This window comes from Cupressus sempervirens, chromosome 2 (assembly GCF_028749045.1).
Source record: "Cupressus sempervirens isolate cs-2001-9-10 chromosome 2, ASM2874904v1, whole genome shotgun sequence".
NCBI lineage: Eukaryota > Viridiplantae > Streptophyta > Pinopsida > Cupressales > Cupressaceae > Cupressus > Cupressus sempervirens.
Genome location: NC_143119.1, coordinates 220697694 through 220709086, shown reverse-complemented (window position 1 = coordinate 220709086; position 11393 = coordinate 220697694). Strand labels below are relative to the sequence as shown.

The 11393-nt window shown below is 33.0% G+C and overlaps 1 protein-coding gene across 2 annotated transcripts; it reads left to right on the top strand.

The window, feature by feature from the left end:
- Positions 1–771: 771 nt before the first annotated feature.
- Positions 772–8520, top strand: LOC149571844 (ArgH (DUF639)). 2 transcript variants are annotated; one of them, XM_089813256.1, is made up of 9 exons: positions 772–1271; positions 1699–2029; positions 2431–2600; positions 2676–2806; positions 2901–3078; positions 4212–4740; positions 4932–5044; positions 7573–7831; positions 8155–8520. In XM_089813256.1, the coding sequence occupies exons 1-9, from the start codon at positions 1222–1224 to the stop codon at positions 8365–8367; spliced, it is 1974 nt and encodes a 657-aa protein (XP_089669382.1). In that variant the 5' UTR covers positions 772–1221; the 3' UTR covers positions 8368–8520. The 2 variants fall into 2 exon arrangements, with proteins under 2 accessions (XP_089669382.1, XP_089669383.1); XM_089813257.1 differs by lacking the exons at positions 7573–7831; positions 8155–8520 and adding an exon at positions 5566–5647.
- The last annotated feature ends 2873 nt before the right edge of the window (positions 8521–11393 follow it).

Sequence of the window (11393 nt, the reverse complement as noted above, 5' to 3'; positions counted from 1 at the left end):
GTTGTTTGTATCAGTACATTGTACTTAAAGAAAGTCACTCAAAAACATCAAATGCTACATTTATTAATTTAACATCAATTATCAAACAAAGATTTAAAAAAAATGACACTAGAAAAAGTCATCACATAAATTTGTTAAATCACCTCTTGATATTTGATCTAGAATTATATATCCCATCTTATTTGTTGCTTTTCTTAAACATTCATGGTTATGTTTTGGACCATAATCAATCTCCACTTATTAAGATACATTGATAATAATGTTTACAATTCTATACCACGTACTCTTGCAACATCAGGTGCAAGCGTTTTGTGAATTTGAATTATAAGGTATTTATTGTTTGTCTTCCACACTATAGGAAAAACAATCTTAATGTCCAAACAAAAAGAATGCCTCCGCCTCCACCTTTATCTATTTCAGCGTGCTAGCTAATTGTATTAATATTTGTTAGTAATTTGTAAACACTTACAATTAAATAAGATAATTGTAACATATCAGATTGTCTGTTAGCAATATGTTTTTTTTACCAAAGTGCAAATATGTTACTGCGTAGATAGTGCCTTCTTTCTAGACCTCCTCACTATGTAAGAAGAGAAAATCGAAGAGAAAATCGCAGTTCACTGCAGTTAACTGCAAAAACCAAGGTAGATCAACTGGAGTAAACGTTTTGCTCAATAATCAGTGAACGTGAATGCATGTTAAACTGGACATATACTACTGCCACGTGTCCATGCTGTTATTCATATTCCACATCTATCATCATTTTTATGTGAAGGAATTACATCAAGAAAACAAATTTGTGAAGTCGAACGCAAGGGAAAACAAAATCGGCTCTGCCATATTTGCTGAGGTGCTGCATTGGTCTCGAATGTGGAAGAAAGAGCAGGATAAATCGTGATGAAGATGAAGTATTTGAAAACGGGTAAATGGTGGCGCCACATTAATTGGTCTTTAGATGTACATCGATTACTACGAATAGACATTGTACCATTATCCATTTCAACTAGCGACAAATATACTCTGCTAGTGACAAAGATTGAGAGTATCTCGATAACTAAGCTGCCATAAATAGAAATGGCAGACTTCGTGGCAATACAATTCAAATACCAACGCAAGGTGGTGAAGTATGGTGAAGCCAAATGTCCTTGCTAACATATTCTGCTACAAAACTACAAGAACTCCTTCCTGGTGAAACTCCATGAGCATTGCAGAGATACGAAAATGAAGTTCCTTTCTTCCAGAGCAAATGCTGTTATCAGGAGATGCGCCGAGTAAGTTGAACCTCAAATGCCCCTCATCTCATGGCTGTTTTCATTCATATTTTCTTGATCTAATGGCTGAATGTTCAAATATTCTTCATCTTAAGGCTGAATTTAAATACTCTTCATCTTAAGGCTGTATTCATCGAAATATTCTTGATCTGATGGCTGACTGTTTAAATATTCTTCATATCGTGGCCGAATTAAAAAATTCTTCATCTTAAGGCCGTATTCATTGAAAATTTCTTCATATCGTGGTTGAATGTTCAAATATTCTTTATCTTAAGGCTGAAGTCGTTCATATATTCTTTATCTCATGGCAGATTTTAAATATTCTTTAAAATAAACATGTCACGAGACAATTTTGCCTGTAGATTTGGCAGAAATCAAACTTTGAAGTAAACAAAAGTAAGATTTTCTGTGCGGATTTTGGCTGTAGGGCTATGTGCACGACGGTGCAAGATCTGCGAAAGCAGTTTGAGGAGGAAACGCCTGACGGGACAAAGTCTAACAAAGAAGAATTTGCTCGCAATCTGGTGGAGTTCTGTTGCTTTAAGGCGCTTAATTCATCTCCATGGAAATCGACCAAAAGGATAGGTGGCAAGGATTTCAGTTGCTTCACATTTGATATGATGATTGCCTGGGAATATCCGAGTGCAGAGCAAGAGAAGGAATGTTCACAGGAGGATCAGCGGAGAGGAATAGAGATGGAGGCGAAAGAGGCGGAAGATGAGTCCTCGCTTTTCTATTCTGACTTGATGCCTATTATGGTGAGTGATGGCCGTATGCTTTTCACTGTTCTTTTATTTAGATTTCGGCGAATATTTACCATATTTACGATTGTACGAGATGACGGGGGTTTCGTTATCAGTTGGCAAATTGTTCGCTCTGTTCGAGAAGTATGTGCCTAGATTTGAACTCAAGGCCTCGCCTTCGCAAGTCGACTCTGTTCCTGAGCCAGCTGCAAATGATATATTTTGGCTCCTCCGCGATTTTATTTCGACTTAAATCGAAAATTTGTTACTCACAGCTTTAAACAATTTAAGCTCGTTAGTATTTTGTCGTCGTTTTTCATCTGGATGACGGATACTGTTTCGTGATTTGAAACTTTGATGAAAAACCGAACAATTTTATCCAAAAGGATGTTTATTGATTTTATGTGTAATTGCAGGCGGACGTGGAGAGCAGCGTGGGGGAGGCGGCATTTTTACGGTTAGCTCCAGCGATGCCTCTGGTTGCTGATGTTGTAAGCGTTCATTTCCAGTTCCAAACTCTCACAGCCTCTACAGCAGGACGACTTCCCTTTCCTCTATACCATAACTATCTCAATCAACTGCACAAGTAATCTTATCTCTCTTTTACAAAATCTTTCTATCATTTTTCACATGTATTTACTCATTTTGGACCGATATGCAGAGGTATGAAACTGGTTAAGAGTGAGTCGAATACTTCATTAGATCTTGGGGAAAAGGAAAGAGTATTACACATTGATGGCACCGCAAAGACACAAAGAGTAGTGCGCCATATTGGCGGGACAAGCTGGCCTGGTTTGTACATTCTCATTCTCTCTCTCTCCCCCCTAAGTCTTCTCTGTTCTTGTAAAATTTTGATCAGAGACTAATTATATGTTTTGATGCTCAGGACGGTTGACATTAACTAACTATGCCCTGCATTTTGAGACCTCGGGAGTGCTTACCTATGAGAAGGCTGTAAAATTTGAGCTCTCAAAAGATACTCAACATCAAGTTAAAGCAGGCTCAACAGGTCCTTGGGGTACTCTTCTCTTCGATAAGGCTGTCATTTACAGCTCGCCTGATATGTAAGTACACTACTCTCTGTAACGGTTTTGCATTTCTGAACAGGCGAAAAAGCCAGTGTTTAAAACCTGTGACCTCCTAAATTTAACACCTGTTACTTACTAATCGAGCAATTGACATTAAACGGATGCATCATATTTAAGAAATGCCGGCCAGGGAGCCAGTTGCCATTGACGTGTTTCAGGACTTTAACCTATATAAATTGTGCTTTGTACACGGGTGCTTCTTGACCTCAAAAACATACAGTTTTGAAATTGATGATTGATTGCACACGTCGTTACATTTTTCTCCCTCACCTGGCTCTCAATCCATATACCAATGTAAATACCAATTCGGCTTCAAGATCTTCCCTGAATGGCAACACTTTGTACTTCCATAACAAACTAACGTTTGGGATGACATTCAGTCAGAGAACAGTTATTAATTTAAATTGTAGCTAGAATAAACAGAAGCAGGGGAGGAAAGGACATCTGAAAGCAAAGCAGTAACTCCGCCAAAATCAGATTGGAGTGGAAACTAGATAAATAATAACTAGTAGTCTTAAATAAGAACAGTTTGTCAGAAAATTTGAAATTAATAACTTTGTTCTGGAGGAGTCACAGTCTCCATACAAGGCTTGTTAGAAGTGGAGTCACCCCAGCCGAACAACATGACATAGAACTGACATCTTGTAACAGGCTTAATTGCAAGAAGTACAAATTGAAAACATTTGTTTTATTTCGATTTCGTCCTTCAGGAACCTATGCACTTCTCTTTGGAGCATTACCTATACTCTTTCTATTTCTAACACTTTAAGGGCCCGTTTGGTTGCGGGAATAGGAATGGAAAATTTGAAATACATTTTCTATTCTCCGTTTAGTCAAATGGAATAGGGAATAGGAATACATATTCCTATTTTACCTCTAAAAATAGCCATTCCTATTCCCAATATTGCATCTCCATTCTCCATTCCTTGCTTATTCCCAATATTGCATCCCTATTCTCCATTCCTATGCCCTATGAATAAACACTCAGTCTCTGAACTCTATTAATTTGATTTATTTAGAATTGCATATCTTTCTGAATGTCATTGACTCATTCATGATTAGCTGGGGAAAACTAATTCGTTGCTACGGATATATGCATGGACCGGCAGAGAAGAACCTCTCATTCTGGAGTTTCCAGAATTGACTGGATCAAGTCGGCGTGATTACTGGCTGGCTTTAATAAAAGAGGTGATCAGTTTACACAATTTTATTAGAAAGTTCCATTTTCAAGGCAGAGAAGAAGATGAAGCAATGGGTAGAGCTATGGCTGGTGTAATTCGGCTTCATGCAACAAGAGAAACCTTCAAAATATTTCCACCATGTCCTGAAAACTTGCTAACATTCACCTTATCAGAAGAGCTGCTCCCAAAAGGAGACTCTGTTTCTCAAGAATTGGCTAATTCTGTTCAATCAGGTACAAATATGTTTTGGAGTGCAGCCTTACTGTTGAGCGAAGAAATTGACCAGGAGAGAGAAGTATGTGGAGAAGGAGAAACTCAGGTTCAGGTTGGTGAAAAGACAGCTCTGGAGGCATGTGTTCATGAATCAAGAGAGGAAGCCAAGAAAACAGAAATCGCAAGGATAAGTATAGAGGGGTTGCTAGCAGAAGGAATAACTGGAAATGGTACAGTTCTTATGGTAAGTACGTCAAAGCTATTTATACTTTGGATTGACCCTTTTCCGCACACAATAGCCCAAAGTAAACTGTCCACATGTTATTTGCTATTTGAAGCTTTAGATACTCCAGATAACAGGATTATGATTTATCCAAACACTGTGTATTAATGCTCTTTCAGAAAATTTCAATGCTTTCATTTTGGTTTGTGCAGCAACTCCTCAGTCCACTATTGAATATTGTACCTTGGTTTCAAGAGGTGCTAAACTGGCAAAGACCATTGACAACGGCCTCAGTGTTCCTTGTCACACTCCTAATAACTTACATGTAAGTCCATTTTTTATTTTTTAGTATTGATTTATAGGTCTTTTAACTATGAAATTATTTGAGTGGTCACTTATGTTTGAATCATTAAAATTACTTAGCCACAAAGGATCGATAAAAAAATTGAGAAAACAAATTCTTGGAGGAAAAAGTTCCTTTCGGTTGTTTTATAATTTATTTAGCCCATCGTTAAACTCTTGAAATAAATAGAATCCTTGATACTTCAAACTATTACAAACTAATTTGAATTTGTATTCAGTTCTTTTTTTTTAAATAACTCACAAGGAAAATGTGGAAGAGCATTTTCAACGTGTTTATTAAATAATAAGCATAGCAGAGGGATTGGGTATACTGACTGTAAGTCAGTCAACAGATTATAAGATCAAGCTTCGGAGTGAAAGTTCCCGTCCAGATATACGCTAGTATTTCCAGATCTTTGCATTCTACATATATCTTCTTTTGTATTTCCTTTGGCAACTTCTTTAACTTTCTCTGCAAGTTCGATAGTTGTTTTGGTTGTGTAGGTGATGATTCAGCATGGGTTGTTAGGTAGAATGGATAGCAACGGAGCTGAAATTCGATCTCCATCTAAGACAGGAAGCTCATGCATACCTTCTCATGTGATTCCTTTGTATAGAAGGTTCTACGTGGGATGGGGATAGTGGCATGAAATTGGTCAAAACAGAAATCAAAGGGGATTTCATATGCTAAAGTCAGGTTGTATTTGTTGAAACACTTTGATTCCTTTGCCTCTTTACAAAAGGCTCTAGGTGGTATGGGGATAGTGCAGACTGCTCAAACATCACACACTAAAAAGGCTTTTCCTAGGTTAGCAGTGTGAAGTAGTCAAAGCTGATTTATTTTTAATTTCTTTTCAGTAGTGTGATGTTTAAGGGCTGGATTTCATATGCTAAAGTGTTTTGTATTTGTTGAAACACAAAGTTAAGTTAACTTGTTGAAACACTTTCTTTATGAAAACTTGAAGATATGGACATGCCTTATACCTTTAGATGGCATCGAATCATTAAAATCTCCTATGCCCAAGGTTTCTTATTGAAAAGAGTTGCCCAAGGTTTGTTATTGAAAAGAGTTGAGATGTTGCCCTAAAGAGTTGGCGAGCTTTAGGGCTTATGCAATGACGTTGGCAAGGTCATTGGCTATCTATCCCTTAGAGGGTGGATGGCTTAAACATCACACACTAAGGCTTGATTCCTAGACCAAGTGTTAAATAGTCAAAATTGACTAATTTTTTTAAGCTTAATTTCTTCCTTGATGTGTGATGTTTAAGGGTGGCCCTGATGTTTAAGGGTAGCCCTCACAAGTTAGAGGGGTATGTTGAGGTGGGCACTGACTTTTCTATTCCCCTCTTTTGAAGAGGCTCTCTTCACGGTGTTTTTTATTGCAAGTAGTCTCACTTGGCATTAGGTTTCAATCTCAATCTCTTATATTATAAGTGAAGTGCAAGGGAATCACGTAACATTGATGCATCTATGGCTTTGGGTTAGTTGAAGTAGCATGCGGTATTGACTGGCGTTGCGGTGGAAGGCAAAGAATGTTGGTTTTTTAAGGTGTTATATTATGGCAAAGTTTTCGAGGCTTTCAACCTTTTTGGTCATATTTTTTTAATCCATATGCCTATACGACTTTATGGTCAGTTTTTTGTCGGTTCCTTAAGTCTCCGATTGAAATTATGTAATTTTACCATATGCTTTTTGGTCCATTATCAGTAAGTTCTTTACTAGTTATTCAACATTCCCAGCAGTAATAAAATTCTTAGTTTGAGTTATTCAACATCCTTAGAAGTAATAAAACTCTGTGTGAGGATCATATAAAATGTAACACTCCAAGTTGTTTTCTCTATAACCAATCATTTTAGGCTTTCCTTATTAAAAAAATTTCTCAACCATCGGGGGGCAAGGGCTATAAGCATAGGAGATACATACTTATATAAGGACCACTGTAAGCGCACATGAGTTTCCTGAAATATCATAACAGTGGGTTAATGCCAATCTAAGTATGGATTCATTAGTTGCAGTTTAATCCATCGAGAATCATAGCCTCTTACTCATATTCTGGCTAATAAAGGCAAAATTTATGCCAAGACAAGTTTTGTTTTATCACGTGAATGCCACAAAGTCGCAATCAAAGACTAACGGCCTTTTCTTTTCTTAAAGACTAAGATTTTCCTTTTCCCTTGAGAGGATAGTAGCATTCATTTTCTTTCAATATCAGTCATAATTCATTAATGAAGCTCGATGACCAGAAGCATTGTTAGAAATAAATCAATGATGTTTCAACGATATAGTATTATCTTTTCCACAGAGTAGTCATGGCCTCCAGCGTTTGAGCACAACATGCTGGCTCTTTACACTGAACCTTATAAAGGCAATCATAAATGAAATCATTATTAGGCCAAGGTGAAGGCTGTTTAAGCCTTTCCAAATGATTAGACGAAAACAATACTATAGATTACATGTGTTCATGCTAAGATGTATTATGATTTGAATGATTGGAGGGTGTGTATATTGCAGGGAGTGGATTGGGTATGCTCTGTCTGCACTTCTTTTCATGGGAGCAGCATTCCTGCTATGGATAAGGAGGACAGACATAAAAGACAAGTACAATGAGATTGTGATTTCTACCTCTTCTGATCAAAGTAATAGCAGCGGCATTAGCATGGAAACTGTAGTGTCTGCTCAACAAGCTGTTAGCTACATTAATTCATCTCTAAAAGCAACAAATATCACTCTTTTAAAATTGCTGTCCATTGCACTGTCAAAGCCCAGAAAGGTCTGTATACAACCTTCCTTATTCCTTTTAAAGCTTTTTTGTTTTATATGGTGTTTTTCTTAATTTTTGCAGAAAAATCTCTAAAAATTTATATTAAAGTTTTGAATCACCCGAGTAAAATGCAGTGACTGTGTTCAATGCCATATTAAACATTATTTTATTAGTAAATTAGGAAATGTGATTTGAAAAATGACTTATGGAGTGTAATCGGAAATAATCATTCAAAAATTATTAATGTTCTCTCAAAAAAAAATCGGAAGTTTTAATTTTGTTTATGTTGGCATGAATACTAATAATAATGGCGTTGGGTTTTGGTGATACAGCATTCGAATGAAGTGATATTAGGGTTAGTGGGACTGGCTATAACATTTCTATTTCTTCCATTGAAGATTATGATAATGGGAATTATAGCGCATGTATTTACAAAGAATTTGCCAGTGAGACAATCAAGTTCAAGGTCGTCTGAGCGAAGTGCAAGGAGGATGAAGGACTGGTGGGATAGCGTTCCAGCAATTCCCGTTCGTCTCGAGAAATAGAATAGTTGTATTCGTTTGATATTGCTACATTGTTTTTCATTATTTTGATAAAATAGTTGTCAATGCCATTGTACTACACTTTACGGAGCTAGCCTATGTAAAGAAATCAAACCTTTTCATTAATATTTTTCAACTGCAAAATATTTCCCTATCCTTCCCATTTCCATTATTTACTATTCTACTTTGTTGGCCCCATGCAGCCTGGAAGTTGTTTAAATGTTTGTACGATCACCTAGCTGATACAGTTTTAGCTTGTTTAGATTAGTTTAATAATGGATATTTTGTTAGTGCCTGAAGAGAGTTTAATCATCGTAGTCTAAAATATATATCTTTCAATTCAAATTATATTAAATTTAATTTTCAACAATTGATCACCTATATATAATATGTTGTGGTCATGATTATATATATAGCTCATTTTACAGAATTGAGGTTTTAACGACATTTAGAATAGTAGGCAACTCTGCATGCATAAAAAAGAATCAGTTCTTCTTGACTGGACAGACTATGCAGGAAGGGCAGAAGCGCCCTTTGCATGCATCAGGAATCAGATCTCCCGGCCCGGCTAGATCGAATAGATAGGTGAGCAGTGGGCGAACATCTTTGATTATCTGCCCATTCCCTCTATCTCTGATGATCCAGCGGATTCGAAAGCAATAAACGAGACATTAAAATTTGTCACAATATCCACTTTTATAGTAATATGATTATATATAATTCATTTTAGAGAATTAAGGTTTTAAGACATTCAACATAAAAATTTGTCACACTTTTATAGTTAATGTAGCTACATGATATCTTCATAAAATTTAGAATATTAAAATATATTAGCAATAGTCTAAATTTCTATTTGTCACAATATCCACTTTTATAGTTAATGTAGCTACATGGTATCTTTAGAAAATTTAGATTATTAAAATATATTAGCAATAGTCTAAATTTCTATTTTAGAGAAATTTAGATTATTAAAATATATCTATTTTAGAGAAATTTACACTATCAAAATATATTATATTAGCTTATATTAGCAATAGTGTATAGAATTGTGGTTTAAACTTTAAAACTTTAAATTATATATATATGTAGTTACATAGTAGTATCTTCATTAAAATATATATATATGTAATAGTGAATATATAGTTCATTTTAGAGAATTCATTGAAAAAATATATTAAAATATATAAGTAATAGTGAATAGTTCATAGCTCATTTTAGAGAATTAAGGTTTTAACTACATTCTAACTTTAAATTTGTCACAATATCTACTCTTATAGTACATGTGATTACATCTTATCTTCATAAAATTTAAATTATTAAAATATATTAGTAATAGTGGATAATAAATTTATGTAGTTACATAGTAGTATCTTCATTAAAATATATATATGTAATAGTGAATATATAGTTCATTTTAGAGAATTCATTGAAAAAATATATTAAAATATATAAGTAATAGTGAATAGTTCATAGCTCATTTTAGAGAATTAAATATATAAGTAATAGTGAATAGTTCATAGCTCATTTTAGAGAATTAAGGTTTTAATTACATTCTAACTTTAAATTTTTCATTAAAATATATTAGTAATAGTGGATAATAAATTTATGTAGTTACATAGTAGTATCTTCATTAAAATATATATATGTAATAGTGAATATATAGTTCATTTTAGAGAATTCATTGAAAAAATATATTAAAATATATAAGTAATAGTGAATAGTTCATAGCTCATTTTAGAGAATTAAGGTTTTAATTACATTCTAACTTTAAATTTTTCACAATATCTACTCTTATAGTACATGTGATTACATCTTATCTTCATAAAATTTAAATTATTAAAATATATTAGTAATAGTGGATAATAAATTTTAGATTAATAAAATATATTAGTAATAGTGGATAGTTCATTTCATAGGGTTATGGTTCTAGTTACATTCAACTTTAAACTTTATATTTGTCAGGATATCCAATCTTATAGTAGATGTGATTACGTCTTATCTTCATAAAATTTGAAATAAATATATAAATGTATAAAATATATTAGTAATAGTGGATAGTTCATTTCATAGGGTTATGGTTCTAGTTACATTCAACTTTAAACTTTATATTTGTCAGGATATCCAATCTTATAGTAGATGTGATTACGTCTTATCTTCATAAAATTTGAAATAAATATATAAATGTATGTATGTATGTATGTATGTGTATATATATATATATATATATATATATATATATATATGTATATATATATATATATATATATATTGTATATGTATATATATATATATATATATTGTATATGTATATGTATATGTATATATATATTGTATATGTATGTATATGTATATATATATTGTATATGTATGTATATGTATATATATATTGTATATGTATATGTATATATATATTGTATATGTATATATATATATATATATTGTATATGTATATACATATATATATATATATATTGTATATGTATATATATATATATACATATATATATATTGTATATATATATATTGTATATGTATATATATATATATATATACATATATATATATTGTATATATATATATATATATTGTATATGTATATATATATTGTATGTATATATATATATATATATTGTATATATGTATATATATATATATTGTGATATATGTATGTATATATGTATATATGTATATACATATATGTATATACATATATACATACATATATACATATATATACATAGAGATATATATACATATATACATATATGTATATACATATATACATACATATATACATATATATATATATACATGTATATACATATAGACATGTATACACGTATATACGTATAGACATGTCTACACGTATATACCTGTATACATGTCTACACGTATATACCTGTAGACATGTCTATACGTGTATATACGTGTAGACATGTATATACGTGTATATATGTGTATATATACGTGTATATATATATATCTGATACAGGAGCACGAGCCTTGCAACAAAACCTCATTCATCTAGG